Here is a 26,085-nt window from a genome sequence, read left to right as displayed (position 1 = left end):
AATGCTGGAGCCCTCTGGCCTCAGCCACCCCAGTACACTGGCTGCACAGCCAGTCGTAGGATACTCTGTCTTTGCAGCCCACTCCAAGGCACGGTCTTCAGTCTCCCCTCTCATCATCATGCATCATTTAGAGGGACAACATAAAGCCTGGTGAGCCCTGTTTTCTACCTGCTTCCTTGGACTTTTGCCTTCCAGATGGAGATGATTTTTCCAAAACTCCCTAGGCTGGGATTGAGCTGTTTCTCCAAACACAGAGCCAAGCCACCACTGAAATACCTGAAGGGATAATCTGTGTGGATAGCAGAATAATCCCTATGGGTAACCAGCTGGGAGAGTGGCCTGGTGGTTTCTCTTCAAGCTTTCATGGGCTATCACTATAAAGAGAAGAGCAGCATGAAACATCTTGTGTGTGTGTGTGTGTTTGTGTGGTGTAATGACCAAAACCACCTTGACTATGTCCTTTCCAGTGCCAGCTGCCTTGCAATCTAAACGAGCATCTTTAATAGTGGCATTAATTATTATTGAAATCCTGCTCTGTCCCACTGAAAGAAGTCTAATAGCTCAGGCTCACTCTTTCTCTCGCCCTCTCCTTTCCCCAGATCACCATCACCCATGTCTGAAGCAAAGATCAATTGGAAAATCACACAACAAAGGATCCTTTCTCCTGGCTGGTTGGGCCACCGAAGTCGAGAGACCTTGGGAGAGCTGACTCTGCTGAGCCCCGTGCCGGCCAGGTGAGCAGAAAGCACTCTGCATTGCGTTGAGGACACGGCTCCGGCCAGGTGAGCAGAAAGCACTCTGCATTGCGTTGAGGACACGGCTCCGAGATGGGGTCAGGCATGGGCGCCAGCACCGGGGATGCTGCACAAGCCACGGATTTGAAGGCTTGTGTTGGGAAGGACACCCTGAAACTGTCAGATAATGTCTCTTGGCGCTACTCTGCTCAGCCTGTGCCTTCTTCTAAGGAAAGCCTAGTGCCAAGAAAATATCGACTGACAACTCTCAGGGACGCAGATAACTAATTAATTAGTGACCTCAGAGGAACCAGCGTGGTCAGAGGACACGAACTCCCTGAGAAAGGAGAGGCTTTGTCCATCTCTTGCTGCACCACCATCAATAACATCCAACTGGCTGCCTGCCCAAAAGCTGAGGCCATCTGTGCAGATGGGTGCAACCACCACCTGTCCCCCTGGCCTCGGCAGGGAGGACACCAGCCAGCGCTGGTGAGGACACCATCTAGTTCTGTGCCATCCCCAAGGGAGCCTGACTCAGCTTTCCTGTCGGGTTTTGTCTTTCCTTCCAGTTTCCTAGTGCATAATTATCCCCTTGTCTGGGCTTGCACATCCTGCGTCCAGAAGCATGCCGTGTCTTGGCAATGGCTTACTCTTCCCTGCTTTGGGCTGGTTAAGCACATAAAGCACAGTAAGGCCCAAAATAATATTTTATATGGCTTAATATGGATGCCTTGGCTACATCAGGGCCTCTGATTGCTGTTTACTTATGGGATATTGGTGCTGGCTTGCCTGCTCCCCATTCATGAACTGTCAGCACCCATGGGCACAGGGAAGGAATAGCCAAAAGGAGCAATTCCGTGACCGAGGGCAGTTGCCTGGGTTAAGATGATATGTTGTAGGGATTTCTGTGGATCTCAGGGGCTTTTTTTATGTGTAGAGCTGCTGGACCAAAATATCAACCACCTACTCTGTGCTTTTCTGCTATTTTTGCAGATGCCAGTCTGTGGCCATGGTGGCTAAAGGGTTTCCAGTGTCAGCTTCTGTGTCGGTGGCTTGGAAGGCAGACCAAGTTCACGGTCATCCTACAAAACCCTGTGCATCAAGAAGCCCCTTAAAGACAACTTGGAGGACCTCCATCACCTTAGTATGTGAACCGAAATAGCCATGTTCCCAGAGCTCCTATGTCGACAGAGAAGTACGTGTCACCGTGTCGTGTTGGACATTGTCCCACGTTGGGCATGTTGCGATGCAAAACTCTTACTGCAACCCGTGGCACCGGGGTGTTGCTGGCTCTCCTGGGAGCGCGCGGGAAGAGAGTGGCTGAGAGGGGCATGAACTGGCATTTTCTGAGAGCACAGTTCTTTTCCATACCGAAGTTAGTCGTGGTAAAAAGGTATCTTTCCTGAAAAATATCACTCTGAAAAAAGTAGGAAGTATCTCTGCAAAAACAAACACATGCATACAGCGTATTAAATATGTAAACACAGGCACTTACTTCCTTTCCATGGGCTCTATTCCCTGGGTTTTAAAAGCTAAGCTTCCACACTACAAAGGAAGGTGGATTTTTGGTGAATTTTTCATTTTCTTTATTGACTCCCTGTTGCAAAACCATGTAATTTTGCCATAGAAAAGGCATTCATTTGCTACACATTCACATGGGCCCTCTTTTCCCTTTAATGGCCACCAACGAGAAACACATTATTGCCCGCGCCGTGTCGGAAGCCAAGGATTTGCTCTTTGCCTTTATGTTTAGCAGAGTCGTGGCTGAACAGAGGTTGCTGCAGGAGATCTGGAATCCCTGCCAGCTGGGACAGCCGAGCCAGGGGATGGCCACCTCAGATGGGACTCGACTTGTGCGTGCCACTGAAGCCATTACCTGCTGCTGACTCAGGAGTGCTGGTGCTCAGCATCCCGGTACTGTGGGGAGCTGTCTGGGTGGGATGGTAGGATGGAGAGTATCCAAAGTCCAGGTTTTTCCCAGCCTTAGCCTGGTTTGAGTGGGCCTTGCAGGCTCCTGGGGGAGAACATCACCCTGCTGCCACTTCACAGGTGATTCGGAGCTGAGACAGCTCCTCCCGCCCGGGGTGTGCAGGAAATAATCCCGTAATTATAAAATAAGCTTGTGTAACAGCATATTAATGAGGATGTTCAACCTAGAGAAGAGAAGGCTCCGGGGCGATCTTATTGCAGCCTTCCAGTACTTAAAGGGGGCTACAGGAAAGCTGGAGAGGGACTTTTTACAAGGGCGTGTAGTGACAGGACAAGGGGTGATGGATTTAAACTGAAAGAGGGGAGATTTAGATTGGATATAAGGAAGAAATTTTTCACTCAGAGGGTGGCGAGGCACTGGCACAGGTTGCCCAGAGAAGTTGTGGCTGCCCCATCCCTGGCAGTGTTCAAGGCCAGGTTGGATGAGGCTTTGGGCAACCTGGCGTAGTGGAGGGTTTCCCTGCCCATGGCATGGGGGTTGGAACTAGATGATCTTTGAGGTCCCTTCCAACCCGAACCATTCTGTGATTCTAAGCGGAAAAGGTGATGCTATCAGGGTGAGCTTTCCTGCTGTTTGGAGGAGGAGGGCGGCTGTGCGCAGCTGCTGCACTTGAGGGGGCAGAAAATGGCATCACATCAAGGTGAGACTGGGGTGTAAAGCACCCCAAGAGGAAGGGTCGTCTTTCTGGCTCTGGGCGTGTTTCTCCTGCAGATTTCATTGCTACTCATGCTGAAGGCGTTGCCTCTAAGCTATCTGCTCTCTGATCTGCTCTTCTGCTCCAATTTGAGACCTTTTGGCTCCCTTTTCCATCCACGTCTCCTAGGCTGCATCATTCCTTCATGCTGTCCTCTTTATCCCTCATCTTCCCAACCCATCAACTCCACCTTCCCCTGCTTTCTGCCCTACCAAGCCCCCTGCTCTTCTTCTACCCCTCAGCATCTTCCCTCACCTTTGTCACCTCCCATCTCCCACAAATACCTCTTACATTTCCAAGGGTATCGGCTCGGGGCGGGGGGAGGATGGGAAGGACGGTGCTTGCAGAGGAGGTTGTGCTCCCCCATCTAATAACACATGTACGAGACACCTTTCCCTTGAGATGGCAGCCTCTGGAAGCCCAAGACGAAGCTTTCAACAAGATTAAAGAGATGGTATTAATTGCTATCGATCATGGGTCAAGGAATTAAATTGCATCTGCAACTGCATCTCGGAAAGGTCTCAACGAGAAGAGTAGTTAATGGGTCTGGCTGGCCCAGAGCTGTGATTAATTAAAGGGAGACATGAACTAAAACATTGAAAAAAAATAATAGAAGGCAGAAAGGAAGGAGATTGAGACAAGGCTGAAACTCTTTGGTTCAGAAAAAAAATAGTGTTATGTGGAGAGGGCTCGATGGGATTTCAGTTCTGGATCCACCCTGTCCAGCCTGAGACGAGCTGCTATGAAGGCAGTGCCGCTGGCGATGATTTTTGGGGATACTGCTCCAGGTGCTGCGGAAACGCCGCCCACCTGTGACTGGCGACTCTTCCACGCAGACCCCCAGCAAAGCCCATCGGTGCCCATCACTCCTCCCTGCCACCCCAGCCCTTGCCTTGGCGCTCCGGGAGAGCAAGGGGGTCCCTCCACAGGAGCGTGTGCCTAATGCTGCTGGATTCGGGGGAACCAGATCCCTTCTACGGTCTGGGCCACCATCATCCCATGGAGACCTCACAAGAACGGCTGTGATGGGACCTGTGCATGGTCCTTTTGGACGTCCTGCTGCCCTCAGCTGTCTTTTTTCCCCCCTTTTATTTTTAGACTCCATGCCCTGAAAGGGTGAAGGGAAAAGAACCTGAGCATCTCCATGTTGCTTAGCAATCCCACTCACCACAGATCCTGCTCTTCCCACTCCCGTGCTGCACGGCAGCCAGCCCCACAGCATCCCAGTGGGAGCTGGGAGTAAAGTACTCCTGGGTGGGAACGAGGGCGCTACGGCAGCTCCTTGGGAAATAATGAAGTAGCGCAGCATGGAATGGAGATGGTGCTTAATTAATAATGAAGAAAATAATAATATGTGGCACGTATAGCGCTGTACTTGTTCCAAGCACTGTACAAACATTAACTACAGTAATTAAGCTGTAATTAATTAGAGTAACTACTAATCAGTGTAAATAATGATGCATCTGGAGGTACCAAATGGAGTTTGTGAACTGAAAGCAAATTTCCACGTTCAGGAAAAGGCATCAAATACAAAATGGCACCAGAAAAAATGTATGGAATTTAAAGCGAGAGCCTGGGAGCTGTGATGGCTCCGGGTTGGCTGGGGCTCCCAGTTTGGCAGGCACCTGGCGACACATCAAAGCTGATTTACTGATTTGCTGCCGAGGAACTCCCCGTTGCAACTGCTCCCAGTCATAGGAATTTTGCACCTGCTTCCAGGCTCCAAGCCCGCTCCTCCCACTGCGGAGAGTCAGAGGCTGGAGAAGGGACACGATGGGGAACTGGGAGCTTGAGGCGGGGAGATCAGCAGAGTAAAATACACCACAAATATATATTTTTGGGTTTTTTTTTGTTGTTTTTTTTTCTGGTTCACACACTTTATATTTAACAAAATAATTTTTTAATAATATAGTCTTTTACACATCAAATATTGTTTCTAGACACCCCCCCCCTCAGTTTTAACAGAATAGTTTTGTTGTTGTTTTTTTTTTTTTTCTCACTAGTTTCAGGCACACTATTGTTTGAAAATTTGGAAACCGGGTAGTCATTGACAGGCAACAGCTCACCGAGAAACGTGGCGATTGATGACCTCTTTACTGGTACCAGTTCCAGTCGCAGGAAGCCAACGCTCAGCCGCCGTACGGCGCTCCCTGCGCTGGTGCTCGTCCTACCCCCTGCCCTCTGGAAAAACGCAAAAAAACGGGGAAGAAATAAAAATATAAAGGCAACAGTGTGCATTAACTGAGTGGCCCGTGCTGACCCGCTGCAGTGGAGGATGCTGTAAGGAGGATTTGCTGCTGTTGCTGTTCAGAGCAGCTGCCGGACTGAAGGTGGAACCAAACCAGCACCGTTGCCCTGATGGCCACGACCAAAAAGCAGCAGCCCAGGCGTGGGCAGAGGTGGGACCGGCTCCCGTGCCCACCCGGGCAGGGCAGAGCGGGGACGTGACATGGGTGGCTGTTCTTTCACCGTATCACTCCGAAGCCACAGCCTGAGAAAGCAGGAGGGGCCAAAAACTCCAAAGGGGACCCTTCCTCGGAGCGACAGGGCAGGGCCGGGGGGGACCTCTCCTCCTGGCAGGCAGGCACGGAGCCGCTTGCTGGAGACAGCCTTCACTGGGAGTCGATGCCCGTGGATGCAGCCAGCCGGTACCCAGCCCCTCGGGCACCCAGCTGGCTTTACCCCCAGCACTAGGGCTGCTCCCAGGGCTGGAGGAGAGCCAGGGCAGCTCCGAAGGGTCTTACCCCCCAGTTGAGCCAGCTGAGTGCTGGCACAGCGATGGGGTGTTTCTGGAACCTCCTCCCAAGGATGATGGGCAGAGCAGGGGGATCAGGTGTTTTAATTTTGACTCGTGGCAGCCGATTCCCGCTGTCACTGGTGTCCTTGGCTCCACGGAGAGCAGCCTCGGCACTGGTCAAATGGGGACGGGCCAAGGCAGGCGAGCGCCTGCGCAGCCCACGAGCCGGTGGAGCCACGGCACGGGTGGGACCCTCCTCCCTCTGCTCCACCACCAAAGGCCCCACCAGGCATCATGTGGAGACAACCCAGGGAAGACATTGCTTTCTCGGTGCCTTTCCAAGGCTTTTGGCTCGCTGCCCCTGCCTGCCCACGCCGCCGGTGCTGGCTCGTGCTCCGATCAAGGCGGCGGTGACGGCGAAGGTGTCTTCAGCTTTATTGTCCCCACTCAGTGGAGAAAGTGTAACACAGGTACAGCTGGTGTCTTGGGTGCCTGGGCATATACCTGTGCATCTACCTCGGTCCTTCTGCAGGTTACATTCCAGCTGGGGGGTGGATTTTAACCCCTTCCTCCTTTTTTAATTTCTCCCTCCCCCCTGTCCTTACCATGCCTGTCCTTACAGACACGACAAAAATGAGCCATCGCTCCACTCACAGCTTAGGTAGAGGCTTTAAAAAAAAAAAAACACCCAAAAAATCACAATAGCAAAAAAACCTCAAATAAATAAATGTGAAAAAAACCCGCGATCCACACTATAGAAAGTGAGAGTGGCGAATCGATCGGTGTCTCAGAGGCGTCACGAGTCCAAGAACTTGTGTGGGTCGTTTTTCTTTTTTCCTCCCCAAACCTGACCACCGCATCCCTATCGAGCACTGATAATTACAAAAGCAGAGGAGATACCTAGATACCAGATACATAGTGTGCAAAGCAAGAGAAGAGCAGGAGAGGGGGGAGAGGGAGGCCCTTCCCCATGAGCAAAAATCTCTGCTTGCGTGAAACCCTCGCAGGTTTTGCTGGTGACTCCGTTGCAGCTGGCGGGAGGGCGGACGCGTGTGCAGCTCCGAAGCCGTTCCTTCGTCGCCGTCATCATCGTCACCGTCGGGTTGTTTGCCCGGTGGTGGTGGGGGTTTGCCACTACAGAGCCTGCTTACCCTGGCACTCGCGCTTGGAGCACTGCGCCGGCTTCCACCAGTCCCCGTTGTGGCAGTGGCAGATGTTGCAGTCGTCCACCTTCACTTCGATGCCAGCGGGAATGATCGTGGTTCCTGCAAAGCAGTTCGGACCTGCAAAAACACACGGGAGTAAGAAAAATAAATACTTTTTTTCTTTTTTTTTTTTTTGTTTTTAAATTGGGTGTAGCAGCTCTGCTATAAGCACCTGGGAGCAGGCAGGTGCTCAGCCCCAGCCCCTCGTTGTGCTCCGGCCGCTGCCCAAATCAGCAGCGACTCTCCCAGCTCTGCCCCACACCAACCACTTATCTCAGATTTTTTTTTTCAGTGCCTTCAGGCACTAAAGAATTAAAAAAAAAGGCCTTGAAATTTTCCTTCTGTTTCTGTACCCAGCCCCTGGTACAAACAGCGTCATGCACCCCATCGATGCGCCCAGCTTCTTCTACTCAGCTGCCCGCTAATTTAGTATCACTTTCTCCTAAGATTTGGCTGCCAGACGGACAAGACCATGAGGACAAGTGCCAGGACACAGACCAGCCTTCGCTACTGTAGCCCGGTGATCCGCAGGGACCAGAGCTGACTCATCCCCCAGGACCATGGCAGCCGTGCCCGCGCACCCGGTACCCTCAGCCACCGCCTCCGCGCAGCTCGGGGCTATTAACCGTGAGTGATTTACAGCGTCAAATTAACAAAAATAATTCACCTCCCAAATAAGTTTTCTGATGCAATCCGGTTTTTCTCAAGATTTTTCTCAGATTCTTTTAATCTGCTCATTACTGGTAATTGTTTTGGCTGCTTTACTACACGATTTCAAAGCTGAGCAGCAAATCAGCAAGAATCTTATTTCGCTCCGTCTCGTAAAAGCCCGGTGAATACCCAGTGCCCAGCTGCCCCTTGGCAAACCCCCTCCTCCTCCTCCTCCTCTCTCGCTCCTGCATCAGTTAATGCCGGGAATTAATGTCAGAGCCAGCAGCACACGGAAAAAAAAATCAGGGCGGTCGCGTTCGTGGCATCAGGGAAGCGTGAAGACATTTGACAAGTGGCTCGTGGCTGGAGTGCTGCTCCCAAATGTCACCCCTTGGTTGGCCACCGGTTCTACCCTATGCCTCCAGTGCACAAGGAGCATTCAAAAGACGAGAGTGCGCACGGACATGAAATCACAGGCAAGTCTTTAGTGTTTTCCCTTGGAATACTTTCCCTTTTCCTTTGAAAGGGAAAATAGGGTCCCTACGTGGCTGGAAACAGGCTGAGCTGTAGTCAACCCTACGCCAAGGTCTTGCATTTTATCATCTCAGAGATTTATTCACGTCACCTCGTTCATTTATTAGTGCCCTGGCTTTATTAAGATGTTCCTCAGGACCCTATGTTCAAGCTCAACAGGCCATGAGTTTGACAGGGCTGGGCTTAACTAGATGTAGGTGATTCAAGTCGCTGCCGAGCCAAATGGTGCCCGAACACTTTGTGTTTACGTGACCTCCCACCTTTACCAAAGACCTCTTCAAATGTGGATCAGCTCTACAGCAACTTTTCACATCTGTCTTAACGAAGCTGCAGCAGAAGAGCCTGAGAAAGGTGCCTCTCATGGCTTCTGTACCAGAAATTGGAGTGTCTAGATGTACCCCAGGGCTGCTGCTTCACAGGCAGGAGCTGGGAAGGCAGGCTGTGGTGCTGGGAGGAAGGGGGATGATGCCTCCTCCTTGGAAATTCAACATCACTTGTTGAGCTGGAGTTCAGGCTATGCTGGCCTGCGGGCAGTGGAGGAGCAGCGATGGTTTAAGTCTGCTTTGAGCTGGGCTTTGGGCTGGACAACCCCCAAAGGTCCCCTCCAACCTCAGTCATTCCGTGGTGCAGAGAACTTCAAAGCCACGAGTCTAGAACACGCAGCGGTACAGAACTCCACATAAGCACACGTATCTATACTACATGTGTGTTTCTTTACATGCACATGGTTGAAAAAGTCATGACCCGTTTGGGGCACAAGCTGAAGATTTCCCAAGTTGGCGTCTCTCCAGAAGACACCATCCCAGCTGGAAAGGCTGAGATCCTCACGGCGGTATTTCTCCGGCAACCCATGGAAGTTGTCACTTCTTCCCAAGGCTTTCGGGTCCCTGTGCTGGCTGCGCCGCTGCCTGTGCTCTTCGTCACGGATTTTAATTGTTTGCTTCATCAAGCCTGGCGGGTGGTGGTGTGTGATGACACCCAGTGGGGGCTTCACCATCAGGTTGGCTCATTTGCTGCCGTTAAAAGTCCAGAGTTCAAATGCAACGGAAATGCCAATAATTGTAGCTGGCTGTATTTAAAGTCGAAGTAAGTGCCTCTTCCTCTTCAACAGGGTGCTCTGATTGCCTGCCAATGTCGGGGACACCCAGGGTGGGCAGCCTCCACGCAACAGCTTGCTCTGCACTCCCAGAGTGAAAAAAACCCACCCTCTTTTCATTAAAATTTAAACAAAAAGCTTCCTCAGGAGATGAGGGTGGCAAGGAGAGGGGAAGATTGTTTTCTCTCTTGTTGCCCTGCGGCTGCCTGTTAATCATCTCATTTGAGAAGCCAATACTGCCTCGACACCCACGTCTCCAGACACAGCCTCCTCTGGGTGCGGAACGATGGTGGATTTACAGCACTGCCAGCCCGTTCGACGCGGCTGCAAACACGCGGGAGGCCAGCGGTGCCCGGAGCTGGCACGTGTTCTCACTCACAGGTGGGCCAACCTCCTCTGTCCAGCCCAGATTTGGGGACCCTGTGCCCCCTCCATCGGGTTTTGGATGCATCTCTGCACTGAAACACCGCTTGGGGTCATGGTCAGCCGAGGGCGAGCGAGCTGGGACAGGCCAATGGGGCATTGCAAAGTGGGGAAAAGCTTATTTTTCTTTGCATCCTGCTTATTTATCCATCCTATGGCTCCTCCATCATGGTCACCGCTGTCCTTCTGCCCTTCATCCTCCTCCTCCTCCCAGCAGCCTCAGGTCCTTTCTCCCTCTTGGGATCCCCCAGGGGGGTCATTTGGAAAAAAAATAATCATTCAACACCCCTCATTAATGTCCCCATCCCAGAGCTGAGAAGCAGAAAGCAGAGACCGCAACGAAAACATGAGATGGATGAGGAGGATGTACTACAAGCATCACCCCTGCCTTTGAGGTCCACAGTGGAGAGGAGATCACTCGTTTTGGGGACAGCACCACAGCAGCAACATCCTTGCCCTGGCCAAGGACATAGGGCAGCTCTGCAAAATTATAATTAAACACTAATAATCTGCCCCTCTCATCTCTGGCATCTATCAAGCCAGGAAGGGCCCTGCAAGCCCCTCTGCGCCCAATGGAAAATGCTTGGGATGCTGCACTACCACTACTCTGGACCCTTTTTTTCCCCTCAAAATAGCCACCTCTGCATTGCCAGGGTGAAATGTTTCCTTTTGCATCCCGCAGCAAGCTGGACGGAGCATTTCTGCAACCTCTCTCCCCACCCGGCTATCTCTATCCCTACAGAAACAGGGATTTCAAACGGAAGGCAAAATTTCCACGCTCCATTTCTGATAAATCAACTTAAATTCCCACTGGCTGGAATCACTGAAATCCAACTTTCCAGCACAACCGCTGTCAGCCAGCCCCTTTTTTTTTTTTTCCACATCTAAACCTCTCCCACCTTTACATCGGAAAAGTGGCTCCTGTTCATCCAAACTGGGACGCAGCAAGCATCGCACCCGCGACTGAGGCACGAGAAAGACACACTCGCAGAGGGACGCCGCGCTGCTGAAATTTCGTGGAAAATATGCCCCAGACGAGCGGAATTTTCTACGGAATGGCACAGCCATTGGGGAATTTTCCAGCCATCTCGGGTTTTTATAGAGCCGACAGCTGATGCGTTGCTGGAGACAACATCCAACACCCAGGGATGCTACATGGCTTTGCCTTAGAGGAGCTGCAGCCCATGAGGCCACGACCAGATCACCCAGCAAGAAACAAAGACCTTTTTTCACCCTGCAGCAGAGCTAACAGGACCCCTTTAAGTTCTCGGACTTTTTTTTCCGCCCCCTCTCTTAGATCAGCCTCCCAACATTTCAAAAGCTCCGTGCCCCAAACCCACGCTGCTGGGGACCGTCCTGAGCTTTTCCCACTGAGACCAGGATCTGCCAAACGGATGTAAAAAAACAAAAATCACAAAGAATGGGACAGAACAGCACAGCGTCAGAGGGTTTTTTTTTAAATTATTATTCAAAGGAAGATGCTTATCAGAAACATTTGATGACATGTCAAGCACATCAAGAAAGTTACTGCCGATAATAGCAGGGGGAACAAGAAGCTGCTTTGGGCAAGGGCTGTCGTCCTGGTCTTTAAAAAAGCATCTTAACCCATGACTGATGAAAATGGGGCTGTTCAGCCTGGAGAAGAGAAGGCTCCGAGGTGATCTTATAGCAGCTTTCCAGTACTTAAAGGGGGCCTACAGTAAAGCTGGAGAGGGACTTTTTACAAGGGCGTGTAGTGATAGGACAAGGGGCAATGGATTTAAACTGAAAAAGGGCAGATTTAGGTTAGATATAAGAAAGAAATTCTTTACATTGAGGGTGGTGAGGCACTGGAACAGGTTGCCCAGAGAAGTTGTGGCTGCCCCATCCCTGGAAGTGTTCAAGGCCAGGTTGGATGAGGCTTTGGGCAACCTGGTGTAGAGGAGGGTGTCCCTGCCCATGGCAGGGGGGTTGGAACTAGATGATCTTTGAGGTCCCTTCCAACTCAAACCATTCTGTGATTCTATGATTCTATAAAACAGGACAGCAAGCACCCTTTTTGCCTTGCTCAGGGAGACTGATGGGAGAAGCTTGCTGCTCCCACAGACAACGTAGCTGTGAGCTTTGCTTTGCTTTACCTAATTAATACCCATAAAAGACCACAGCACTCCGGGCTGTTTGCTAGAACAACTGTGAAGATTTTTACAGAGATATATTAGGGATGTTCAGACGCTGTTTTGACGGGAGAGATGTAGAAAAATCATATATGGTTTGTTGTCTGGGAAGAGCAATGGCAAATTTTGCAACCATATGCATAAGATCAGATACTTGGGTGATGACTCACGTTGTCCTGCTGAACCGCTATACAGAGGGAATGCATCTAATCCCACGCACGGGCATCAATGCATGCCTGCTACATCGTGCAACGCTACCCAAGGGTGTGAGATGACGTCCTCTCGGGACGGTGGCACAGTGGTGCTTTCAAGAAACTCAAAAGCCCCCTGATCTGATGCTTCCTATAACGTTGGAAAAAACTCACAGCCCCAACACAAGAGGAGCAGCCACCCTAGCTCACGAGCAAACTGCTTCTCCTGCATGATCCCCACCACAGCACTATGAGGATGTGGAGGAAAACACACAAATCCAAGAGCAGCCGGCACGGACGGTGAGTTAAAGCTGGAAACAGCAGGAGCATGGTCTCCAACACCACAAGCATACAAAATCACATTGATGCTTTGGAGTCGCTCAGTGCCAAACACCAGCCTGGCTCCTGGGGGCTGCGGGCTGCTCCCGGGTGCTTCTCGGATGGGTTTTACTGAACTCCATGGCTTTGCTCGTGGCTTACAGCAGCTCTGAATTTAGCTTCGTGTGTGCAAAGAAGCAATAAAAGGAAATCAAATGTTAAGCACTGCAGCAAGCGCGAATCACTTCAGGCCAACTGTGATATTCAGATTCGCCCTAAATAGCATCTTGCACCAGACAAAGTTCATCGCCTTCACTGGAACTTCTCATGGTACAACGTCTGATTTTCTTAAGGAGCAGTATTTTCCTCTTAGTTAAATATTTTCCAGTGAAAATCCTATGTCTCCTGCCACTCCTTTAAGGGCCTCCTCATCCCTTCAGGAAATATTAAGGCTCACTCCAAGAGAATTTAGCTTATTCAGTCAATGGATAATTTCAAGCGAAGAGGTGTTGATGGCTACATTTATCTACCTCACACTGGTAGTTCAGATAGCTGCTAAATAGCAACTCAATTTAGCCAGCCAACCCTCAGGCTCCCGTGTGATGTGCCCCCCAATTAAAGTTACAAGGGATAAGCAGAAAATGGTGGTGTTTCCTGAAAGTATTTAGGAATCGATATAGCCTGAAAACATCCCCATGGACGCTCATTCAGCTGAATGAGTCTTGATGACTTTGCTTTTGGAGCTCAACCACGAATGCAACAGAGCGTGGGAATTTACTGCAGGCAATCTGTGTTCAACTGGGGGACTCATTTCTAGTGAACGTGGCCAAGCACCTTCTCAGTGGGAAGGCGGATTTTTCTTCTTGTGTCTCCGCAAAACTGGTGTCTCACAGTCTTCACCATGACCATCAATGTTATGATGCCATAAGCCACACAGTTTCCAGTGCTGGCATCTGGCACTCCCAGCACCACTTGGCTGAAACAACCACTCGCAAAGCAATGACCAGGTGTGGATCACACCCTGAAACCCACATCAAGGATGCTCGTGGACAACTCCCCAACAGAGAAAGAGGCAAAATGCAGCAGAAGTACAAGTAATCCCTCAGCTCTGGTGCAGAGGGCAGAAATCGCCAGCTGCCTGTGCCCTGGGACATTTTCCTGGCTCAACTCTGTGCTCAAAGGGCAAGAAAAAAACAGCATCTTGTTTGTACTGATGGCCCTCGTTTCTGGAGGTTAACACAACTCCCCTCTGCTGATCCTGCAGGAACTTTTCAAATGTTCCTTCAGCTCTGTCAACGCTATTTATGCGATTCCTTCAGATTGCAAGAAAAAAGCTCAATTTGTGGCTTTAATTAACGAGTCGAGGAGGGAAGAAGTCTTGTTTTCACGACCTGGTACCGAGACTGCCTGCCCGTCCCCTCTCCGGGGGGGAGGAGAAGGCAGTGGGCGAAGCCGGAGGTGAGACATAAAGAAGTCAGCTGTCACTGCTGAGCTTTGCCTTCTTGAAAATTAAATTCAGCGCTGCTCTGCAGGGAGGGCTGAAAACTCCATGAAAAACTAACAGCCCTGGAGCTCCTCTTTGTTAGAAAGAGGCCGAAGCCGAAAGTTCCAGCTCAAAGAACCACCGAAGCCTGAGAGTGCATCGGAAACGGGGCTGCTGTGACCACGGCACATGGGGGGCGAGTTTACACCCCGATAACGCCCAGGGCTAATCCCTGGTCTGTGGCTAGTTGCTTTCTGGTGGTGGCAGGAGGGAATACGCTATGGCTCTGCCTCCTCCCTGCTCCTGGAGGTGATCTCCATGTCCCCCAGGCTACGGAGGACACAGCTCTTTGCAGATTTTACGGCATCTATTCATTCTGCACATTCCCAATACAGACACCAGGTGAAATGACCTTCCCTGGACTCCTAAGTCCATCGCCACCCAGTCTGTACAAAGGCTCCTGTGGGGCTGGAAATGGGACCGTTTCAGGTCAGTGGCCCCACCAAGATAACCAGCAAGTCTTTGAAAGCCCCTTTCCAGTCCTCTCCGCCAGCGGATGAGCTCTCCTAAGCTGCCTGCGTCCAAACAACGGATGCTGCAGGAACACCTCGGCCACCCCCTCAAAAAAAATCAGGATGCTGCTCCGTCTTTGGGAGGGACTGGGAGCCGAGTCCACCCAACCGCATCAGCTTCGACTCCGCAAATTAAACATCCCTACAGCGGGCAGGCGGGGGATGCTGGAGGTGTCGGTCCTCGCCGCCGTAAGCAAAACACTTTGCAGAGCCATCTGCCACCCCAAATGCTAATCGGCTGCACGTCTCGGCTGGGAAGCGCCGCGCGCTGGAGCACGTCGACGATTTTCAGCGTGGGCAGGTGAAAGTTGAGCACCCAGCACAAACAAACCATCGGCTGCTACCGCCACCCCCCGTGCCGCCGCGGACCCGTCGGATGGCAATCGCATCCCGCGGGTACAAGGAAGCCCCACCCAGCGCGGCGGCTGCCAGAAGGGCGACGTCTCCATCTGCGCGGCGAGGGGGGCTCCGTCTCGTGGCGGGGCGGGCGGCAGACGGCGGGGAGGAAGGCGAAAATGGCGCTGTTTTTTTGGCAACAGGCCCACGAGCGAGCGGATGCCAGGATGGAATCGCTGTGGGTTTCGTCCCGTCCTCCTCTATGAGCTGAGGGACAAAAGCCAAGGCAGGCACGGAAAGCTTTGGGGAGGGGGTGTGAGCGAGCACAGGGAGGGTGGTGGCTCCAGCAGCCCCCCGGTCCCTCTGCCATTCCAAAGCTTAGGAATTGCTCTGTGCCCTTTTTTTTTGGTTGCTGTTGATATTTTAAAATCTCAAAAGCAAGCCTTGCACGGACCTGAAGCACATAGGTACGTGTGTGTATGTACATATAAGCAAAGTCAAGGAATCATAGAATCATAGAATGGTTAGGGCTGGAAGGGGCCTTCAAAGGTCATCTAGTCCAACCCCCCTGCAAGGAACAGGGATATCTCCAACTAGATCAGGTTGCTCAGGGCCTCGTAGGCTCAAAGGAAGTTTGAAAGATACATTTGAATGCTCAACGGAAGTTTGAAAGATATATTTCCCATAGTCTTTTTTTTTGTGGTTGTTCATTTGCTTTCAGCCAATGTTTTCCTGGAAGGACAGGAGGTTTGTGCAAGCTTTCCCACCAAATCTCAGCCTGCTCTGGTCTCCATTCATCAGCACAGACAGCACAAAGAGCTCCCGGCAAGGTGGGTACATCACTCCCGTCCTCTCCGCTGAAAGGAACCACGTGCAACAACGGACTAAATGATGTTTCTGTAACAAGGTCACCTTCTGCCTGGGATGTTTCCACTTTTAGGTAGAGTATCGCATGATGGCGACCTCCTCGATGTGACCCCAAGGTGGAAGGTTCACTCTTCCTTTGCTGCTCGTGCTGGTTTTGGCTCCGATAGAGTTAATTATTTTCATGGTAGGTGGTATAGCGCTATGTTCTCGGATTTAGTATGAACAAGACTGATGCTACACTGATGGTTTTAGTTGCTGGCAAGCAGTCAAAGACTTTCACCTTTCTGTGCTCTACCACATGCACAAGAAGATGGGAGGGAGCACAACCAGGACAGCTGGCCCAAACTGGCCAACGGGATATTCCACACCACATGATGCCATACTCAGCATACCAAGCTGAGGGAAGAATTAGGAAGCGGGGGGACATTCGGAGTGACGCCGTTTGTCTTCCCAAGTAACGGTTATGCGTGATGGAGCCCTGCTTTCCTGGAGATGGCTGAACACCTGCCTGCCCATGGGAAATGGTGAGTGAATTCCTTGCTTTGCTTTGCTTGCATGTGCGGCTTTGATTTACCTATTAAATGGTCTTTATCTCAACCCACAACTTTCCTCACTTTTACCCTTCCAGTTCCCTCCCCCATCCCCCTGCGGAGGAGGTGAGCGAGCAGCTGGTGGGACATAGTGGCCGGCGGGGATTAAACCACAACACCGCCTTGCCCAGCCAGCCACGGAGAGATGGCACCTCCATTAAATGCTCCAAATGTCACTCTGTCATCTAAAACATTGCAAAATGAGAGCCTTATCTTGTTTTACTTGTGGACAAACCCTGCTGGCTCTGGCTGAAAGCTGCCTGGAGCCAACTGGTGGTATCTCCTGGCCGTTCAGGAGCCTTCAATCTTGTGCACCGTCGCCTCAAAGAATTAATGTGCTCTGAAGCTGATCTGCAGCTCTCTTCCATCGTTCCTGCGTATTTCACTGCTCACAGGACGATGCAAACAGCCCTTCTCACGCACTGCCTATTTACATGAGAGATTTTTCCAGCCATAATTCACATTGCCAGGTGCTTGAAATGCTTAAAAGTTATTTAATCTCTGCATTAAAATATATATATATATATTTGCAGTATCCTTCTCCAATTCAAATCCAAGTTGCTCACTCTAAGCAAGCCCTACATCATTAAAAGGAGTGCATTAAAAAGGCGAGACCGAGCTGGAAAGCTAAATCCAGGGCAATGGGAGCCTTTCCACTGACTTTTGCCAACGATGAAGCCAGCACAATAAATAAGATAAAATACACCTGCAGCTCTCAGCCAGCCCAGAGGGACAGGGATCTCCTGGTGGCCCCACGTCACCTTCTGGCTCTCCCCATGCAGAGATATCCACATCAACTGGGCTTTGCTCAGACAACCCCAAGCATCCACTGCCTTGGAGTTTAATGAATGCAGGGGACCCACTCGAGTATCCTAAATTACGACCTGGCTCCCAGTGACACAGACTGATTTAATCCTCACTGCTTTGCACCGTGGTTACAAAATTACTGATAGCTCGTTATCCGTCTTAATCAGGAGCAGCAAACAAACGAGGGACAGGGAGACATCCAGACGGGAACACACCGCATTACTCCTCCTTATTGATAGCACAGTTACTTAACTTGATGCGGAGACATAACTTCAGGCATCACTAAATACCGGAGCAGGAATGTTTTGGTGCAAGGAAGATCTATGGGTGCAATTTAAAAGCAGTCTGTTCAGGAGCGGTGACGTCTACCAGCGCCGATACCGATCTGAGCCGTGTGGACAGCCCTGAGATTCTCACTCAGCGAGTTGAACAAAGACAGCAGCTCTTCAGCAGCTAAAAAGCACCAGCCAAAAACCGTGGCCTTGCTTCCCTCCTCCTCCACCGTGCGCTTGGGACGAGCGTGGCGACGGGGGACCAAGCCCGAGGCTGATGGCCACCTCCAACCTGCCCATCCCCGGGCAGCGCCGTCGTTCGCTTTCCGACGCGCAGCCCTGCCTGCGCCGGGGCGGCACCGAAGCTCTGGATCTGACATTTGGCACGGCTCGCCGCGGGGAAGGCAGCATCCAGATGATGGAAAGAAACGCACGTTCAGCACAGGCGTCTGCGGAAAACACATCAGCCACAAGCGGTGCCAATGACCGACGGCCGATGCTGCCGCTGGCAGCAGGTATGAGGGGATGCCAAACTGGGCAGTTCCTGGGGTTGAAGACCAGAAGGAGCGGAATGCTTCCTCCAGCAGGAATATTGTGGACTGAGATACAAGAATAAACTACTGGGAGTCTCAAGCATGAGAAAATGAACCTTTTTAATCAGTTTTTAACAATCCAAGACTAGTGCAGATGATCTAATAAACCCGACCTGGGCATGCTAAAGAAAACAGGCAAGTGGTACGTTTCCTGCTGCTTTAGATTAAGGGTGTCTCATCTTATGGGCATCTCCCCCAAGCCCGTCCATCCAGCCTCTCTGTTTCTGATCCCAAGTGCACCGAGACCAAAGCTGGGAGAACATCTGAGCGCACTTCGAACTCCCTGCAAAACCTCCACCCCCAGTTTACCCGTTTTACTGGGTTCCTAATCCAGTGGTGGGTTATGGACCATTGACCAGGCAGTGCAAATTAATAGCTAATATCAAATTCATAATCATTTACCCACTCTGCTGATTGAATAATACACCCGAATTGAGGGCAGCACTGAAGTCCAACCACTGCCACCAAAGCCATGGAGGAGCCAACACACGGCGTTGTCTCAGGATCAGCTCCCAGGCAGCAGAAGAGCAAACTGCAGGGCTACAGACCTGGCCTTAAATATAAGGCTTCCCCCCACTCTTTTAAGATAAATTGCACATTGGCATTTTCAAAGGCACCTATGGGATTTGCACACCAAATTCCTCTTCATTTTGAAAGGATCTACGTGGGCAAATACCTTAATCAGCCCTGAAAATTTGAGCTTATGGTAAAAAAAAACACAGAGGCAAGGTGCACAGCATTGCACAGGCAGATACTGTGCATATAAAACAGGTTTTTTGAACCAGATTTTTACCATGTACGTTCGAGGCTGAAGGAGAAAACCAGTAACACCTCAAAGACAGCAGTAACCATCTATTAAAGTGACAAATGCATGTTTCAACATTTACCTGACCAAACGAAAAGCATTAACTCTTAAAAATCTCTTTGCAAACAGCATAAAGCTGTCGGACAATACCATAGATTTAAAAAAAAAATATAGGTAAATTTTAATTGCAGGTGATGAAAGCTACTCCTAGGTCATTCTAACCTTTCAGGTAAGTAATAGGCTTTTAAAAATTTGTCTAAATAGATCCTTCCCAAAATGAATTCCAACAGCACTGAAGGTACATTATTTTTTTTTAACGGTTCAAACATGGCAAATAAGGGTGGGTGGTTTTTTTTTGAGCTGGTATAAAATAGATTGATTTAAAAGAAATCAATTAATAAAACTACCGTTAAAATACAGCATCAGCTAACAACGTCACGGGTAAAATCAACAGCCAAAGGGAGGTAAATTGGACCTTCCAGAGACTAACCCTTTAAGTGAAGAGATATATACACAGAGGGTATATATGTAACATCCTGTTGCCTTCCTGCTGCCTCCACCTTGCCCGCTTGGGTGCCAGGAGCAGCCAGAGGATAACACAGGCCATGGGTTAGGCTTGGTCCAGGTGCCCGTGCCCTTACAGCTGCTATTTCCCAGGTCACCCAAGATAGGAATTAAGATGCAGAGCCGCAAACTTGGCCAGGGACTTGGCTGGATGTTCATCCTGTCCACTGCAACGGTGCTGGGGCACCTCCCAAGGCACCATCCTCGGATACCAGTGGGAAGCAGCAGCTCCACCGGGCAGCAACAGGTCTTTGACCACGCAGACGTGAGAGGAAACCCTTTTCTAGGAAGAAAGTGGAAAAATAGCCCTCGATTGCCAAAGTACCAGGTCTCTGCTCTCTGCCTGGATATCTCCATTCAAAGGCGAAGGTTAACAACAAAAGAATAACAGCTGGGGCTTTTTCTCTGGGTCTTTTGAGCTTTTAGCCAACTTATTCACCTCTTGGTTGTGCTCGGTGTGAAAATTTAATGATTTTTATGGCCTATTTCAACGTTTTTATGTCTTACTTCTTTGGAAAAAAACTCCCACATTTGGTATAAGAATTAAAACAGTATTTCATCCTTAACTGCAATCACAGATGATGTATGGAAGAGAGCTGGCTGCACATCAACTCAATATAAAGCCAGAATTGAATCTAACTTGGTCACTACAGCTGTGCATGATGTTTTATGGGGTGGTTTTGTTTTTTTTTTTCATATCAGTCATAAAGAAAGTGGAAACTGTGACTGTGCTAATTTTGTATAAAACATGAGGAAACAAAAAAAAAAAGCAGAACGGGGGGATTGAGGGGGAAGAACCAGGATTACTACACATTTATCTGAGTTGAACCAGAGCGGTTAATGCACGATGGCAGTCGCACCACCATACGCATGGCAACGAGCCCCTTGCCAAGGGGAAGAAGGTCTTCTTTAGCCGAGAGAAACCACATGCTCAGGACAAACCTTCAGCTCCTGTCTGAAAAACAGAGCTCCATGGCAATCCAGATGACCGTGGGAGCGTGTCAATCAGTAGAAAAATGCCTTTATGCCTTTCCGCTGTCGTGAGACGAAATACGACGCTTTGAGAGCACCAGTATGGTCCTTTTTTTCCTTTTTCCACCTGGTGACAGATTTTTCTGAGAAAGGTTTTGAACGTGGGCTCATGTTAGACATGCAACTTTAAAGCAAAGTAAAAACTTGTCATGTAAGAAGAAAGCCACTGCTGAAACCATTTCTTAGGGTTGTTGGGTTTTCTGCTGATGATTTCGAGCAGAACCCAATCTTCACAGCAAGCCCATCTCCTGCCATCTTCACCACCATTCCCATCCTCCCGGCCTCCACGGTCTTCACCACCATTCCCCAGCCTCTTGGCCTCCACGACAACGACACAGAAATGAATGGCCAAGGGCGGGCGAGACCCACATGAAAGGTGAATTTAATGACCATGTACGTGTGTAGAAGCTAAAAGTCTCAGTCACCAAAGGTTCTCCTTCCAGTCACAGGACGGACTCTTCTGGAGGGCATTTAACAGAGCCAAGTGCCATCAGCCTTTGGATTTGCCTTTTTCCAATCCATATAAATTCGGGTCGGGCTACAGTGGCAGAGCTCCCGCTTCTGTGCAAATCCGTATACAACTGATGGATTACCCAGAGAAAGGGAATAACCACAATGGCAGAACTGCAATTTCTTGATTTGTTCGGGGCGTTTAATTACCTGCCTGGGACACAGAAAAGGAAACTCGAGAAAACATCTCCTCTCCGACCCCACCCCAAGCAAGCGGTAAGCTTGGTGTTAGAGGGACCAAGATCTGCAGCTCCTGAGGAAACAGGAGGAGGAGGAAGGGACAGGGAAGGAGGGATTGACCTCGAGGGCACACACGGGGTGAGCAAATCACCGCAAGGATGTGCACCCCCTGGTCTGATGGGCAGATCAAGATACACAGCGGTCGGTTCTTCTGGCTCCTAAACCCTTCTGCTGGGACCTGCCCTGATTTCTCCAACAGCTGCAGAAGAAGCTTTAATCCATGTTTTGTGCCCAGATTTTGATCTTCCTAGTGCCCATTATGCTACCTGAATTTAACAGTATCCATGGCATTTGCTCAATGCTTTCTGATGGTGCTGTGCAAAGAGTTGAGTTGCTAATAAAAACAAAACGAGCGGTGCCGGTTTTGCATGTGAATAGTTGCATTTAACAAAATCATCAAATGGAAAAGGATCGTCCTTTCCTTTGCTAACAGTTCTGGGTGCCACTACAAAACGCATTACCACAATCTGTGTGGGCTTTTATACTCCAGCAGATGCCACGTGATTTTATGCTGATGTGCCAGGACAGGACAGTTATTTTGCGCTGTAAGGTAGCAGCTAGGAAGGATGAAAGGCAGGGGAAAATGTACGGTGGAATTATGTGGTTCTGCATCCCTGCCCCTACAAATTTTCAGAATGCTTCGTTACCCCTCTTTCTGCCAGTCTGTTTTTATTACTTAATTACTGGATAAAACTACTACTCGCTCTCCGGTCTCGGTGGCACTACAGGATCTGAATGGCTCGCAACCAGGAGCCTGTTAGCAGCACATCATTCCCATGGGGCAGGGATGTGCACAGGGGAAACTGAGGCACAGTGGCAGTGCCCTGCTCCAGGGGACGCGAGTCACTAAAACTAAACTCAGCAGACACTATTTTTAACAAAACTTGTAGGAACATGACAAGTTTGAGGCTGTAAACTGTGTTCTCAAATGTGATGGAAATTGCCTGGCTGGTTCAGATGTTATTGGCAGGGGGAAGGGACCGCAGGACGGAGCAGCAAACTGATGGACAACGACTTCCAAATGAAATTCCCCATTTCTGAGTGTTTCCACACTCTCTAGCAAGTATTCCCTGCTCTGTTTGTCCTGTGTTCATTCTGTCCTTCAGAAATTTTTTTAAAGCCAGAAGGGGGATTTAGACTTTAGAACAGCTACTGACCTGATACAAGTGAATGATTTTATAAAATGCCTAAAAAATGCTTTACTTTAAAAGATTGATGTTTCCTACTGTATTTTTCCAATGCCAATTAATTACTTAATTCATTAGCAATGTAACACAAGAACACTCTTTGAAAATCCGGTGCTTTGTGTAGATGCCTTTAATTATGGATAATTAAATACTGTGGAAGGACCTGATTATACCTCTGAGCATTTTCTAATCTGGAAAATGAAACACACTCTTGTACTCTTGAATGCACATAACAAAAGCTGAACTCAACAACTACACGCAGGAAAAAAAGATGGGGGGGAGTGGGAGGGGAAAAGGACCCCAAAATCCAGACCAGCCCAAACCCTCACAAGTAAAGGAGGGTGGAAACTCCTGGGGAAGCTCGAGGGCTTTGTGCACACCTTGCCTGGCTGGCTTCTTTGCACAGGGCTGTAGCCAGTCCCTGCCGTGTCGGGGATGCGAGCGGAAGCCCAAGCAAGCCCAACACGGAGCTGCTGCAGCCAGCGAGCGCACACGGGCTCAGGGCGACTCGATGTTAACGCTTGCTGGAGCTGGCATCAGCTTGCCAGATGGTCCTTTGTACGTACGGCTGCAATAGAGAAAACTGCTAAAAAAAGAGCAAAAAAACTCTCCAAACGAAATCAGGGCTGACCCTGGAAGATGAAACTTGCCAACGCCAGAAGTTACTCTACTAGTTTGTCTTTGCATTCCTTTCCCTTGCTTTTTTTTTTTTTTCACTTTTTCTCCTCTTTATTCCTCCCCAGCCATCCCAGTGGGCAAGTCAGCATCCAGAGGGCTGTACTGACCAGCACCGCTGTCTCAGAAAGGGTTTTAATCTCAGAAGCAAGGCAGGGAAATGTTTGTTTTGAAGACAGCATCGCCCCAGCGCCTTCGAGACAGACCCCCTCCCTACCGCAGCTGAGATCCCACAGTAGACCCAAGGAGGTTTATTTCTGGCTCTTTTCATTGTCGCTGGAAAAAAGTGGGGGGCAAGGAGGGGCACCAACGTCTAAATGAAGCCAATTTGCGCTGTCATGCCAGGCACTCTCGCTGTGTTCGCCCTCCCTCCCTCCTCCCCTGGCATCTTCTTCATACGCCAACTCCTCCCAGCCTCCCTGCCCCTCCGCAGCCCATTTCCTTCTGCCTTAATTAAAAGCCACTGATCACGGTGCCAAGTGATCAAACGAGCGGCTGGCTTTTGCCACCGGGCAGCCCGACCCCAGTCCCTGGTGAACGGCAGGTTATCGATGCACCAAGCACGTACGCTGTTATGCCCCGTATAGCAAGCGAGCCACCAGTCAGCGAGACTAAGTACTCCTAGAGAGCTCAGGCCAGGGCTGGGTAAACCTCCAGTTGATGCTTTTTCAGAGCAAACAGCATCTATTTCTACCCCCAGACTCTGATTTTCCATCTTTCCTCCCCAGGCCATAAAGTGATTGTCAAACTCGGTGAATAAACTCTATCGTCTTTATTGGAGATATTTCTCAGCTGGAAAGTCCCAGGAGAAAGATCAGGATGGGTCCTGTGAAACCTTGGGGGCAGGATGACATGAGGAGGACACATAAATGGGCTTCATACCAGCACTGGTTGATCAGAAGCACCAAAAAGAGGGAAAATGTCATCATAACATCCGGGCTGCCCGTCTGTGTTAAAGAGTCAAAGCATCAACGCTGACTTTGTGGCTGCTGCTGTCCAAGTGTGAGGTGTTGCTCTGCCCCAGAGATCCCCTCCTGGGGTGCACAGCCAAAATCCTCAGCGGAGACAGCTGATTTCAGCTGAGAAATGCAGAAATTCAGCGATCACGGGGTGAAACACACAACTAGGCACTACAACGTATCGGATAATTTATCGATGCCGGCCAGGGACGCCGTGCCTCCAGTTATTTGTCAGGATGACCTACCCAACGCGGCCAGAAATGCACTCTCCTATAGACACGGGGTCAGGGACTCACTGCCAGCCCCGCGCTAAGAGGTTGTGTCCTCCCAGTGTGATGGCAGCGGGGGTAACACTGAAAGGCAGGGGAGCAGCAGACCCCCCAAAGACAGCAGTAACACTAATGGTGCTAAATCATTATATTGATAGGACAAGGGGCAATGGATTTAAACTGAAAGAGGGGAGATTTAGATTGGATATAAGGAAGAAATTTCTCCCTCTGAGGGTGGTGAGGCACTGGAACAGGTTGCCCAGAGAAGTTGTGGCTGACCCATCCCTGGAAGTGTTCAAGGCCAGGTTGGATGAGGCTTTGGGCAACCTGGTGTAGTGGAGGGTGTCCCTGCCCATGGCAGGGGAGTTGGAACTAGATGATCTTTGAGGTCCCTTCCAACCCAAACCATTCCATGATTCTATTCTATGATTCTAAACGGTGCTGTTACTAAAAGGACATGAAAAGCTCCCACGCCTGCAAGCACCGCCAGACTCACTGCCACTTCAACCATACCAATTTGGAAAGTTTTGGCCATGATGAACTTATTTGGGGGTTTTTATTCATTTTTTTTTCCCCAATAGATTAGTGGAAAACAGAAAGCCAATGACAAGTAGCCCCTTTGCTGACCCCTGCGGCAGTGACCCGCCTGTTAATACACAGGGTGATGAAGAACCGTTAGGTTGACCCCATTGAGGAGTCTATTCCCCACAAACCTGAACTTCAACCAGCACTTGCAACATCTGATTTACTGCAGACTTCCCTGTGCAAATGTCCCGTGTACCAGAGGAGGCCATGCTTAGAAAGCCTGATCCTCAGTCGGGAGGACAAAAACCACCGATTTCCTTGATGTGCCTTGAGTGTCACCTTCACATCTGGCAAATCCTGTTCCAACAAGGGAAAGCTTTGAAACTCTGGCACCCTGGCATCCGGTGGGAACCTGCCACGCTTCCAATTAGTCCGTGGTCTCCTCTAATCTCATCTCTGGCTACAGGACAGTCACGGCGCTTTGTTTAACCCATGATTAGGAGAGGAGCTTCTCATCTGATCACACGTGAAAAGCTGTGCCAGCAGCTCTTCCCTGAGATGGAGAAAACAAAGAGGGGAGAAGGGACAATGCAAACTGCAAAAAACACTACTGCATGTGACAGAGGAGTATGGAAAGTCCTGGTTCTGCTGCTGGGGGCTTCTAATCCCTTCACTCGAGGTCATTCCCCTTCCATCACTGATCCTTGAGCCTTTAGATCCATAGCTACAAGTTGGGCTAAATCTCTAAGAAAAGTAATCACTTTTATTTCAGGGGTTAATCCCCTTGGGAAACCCAAGTGACCATTTGGGCTGGGAAGTCCTTCAAGTGTGGGTGAGACTGTTCCAAAAGGGGCTCTGGGATGCTCACACTGAACACCGGGAGACCTGAAGCCAGCACAGCCCCTCTTGTGTTTCTCAGTCCCCTACTCAGATTTCAGCAAGGTATTTTGGGGAAAAAAAAAACAGCAGCAAACCAAAGGAGGCAGAGAAGCAAAGTAGGGAGGAGTGTGTCCAGACAAGCTCCCTTTACAGATGAACACACCTCGGGATTACCCATAACTGCCTGTAACTCC

General features: G+C 50.0%; 1 protein-coding gene across 1 annotated transcript in view; it reads right to left on the bottom strand.

Moving 5' to 3' along the window:
* Positions 1 to 7,289: 7,289 nt before the first annotated feature.
* Positions 7,290 to 26,085, bottom strand: part of VWC2L (von Willebrand factor C domain containing 2 like) — a 51,113-nt gene continuing 32,317 nt past the window's right edge. The window contains exon 3 of the mRNA XM_086615967.1: positions 7,290 to 7,438. Coding sequence (XP_086472093.1) covers positions 7,290 to 7,438 — 149 coding nt within the window. The remainder of the gene's footprint in view (positions 7,439 to 26,085) is intronic.

Source organism: Tauraco erythrolophus, chromosome 8 (assembly GCF_009769465.1).
Source record: "Tauraco erythrolophus isolate bTauEry1 chromosome 8, bTauEry1.pri, whole genome shotgun sequence".
NCBI lineage: Eukaryota > Metazoa > Chordata > Aves > Musophagiformes > Musophagidae > Tauraco > Tauraco erythrolophus.
This window is presented reverse-complemented; position numbering and strand designations above follow the sequence as displayed.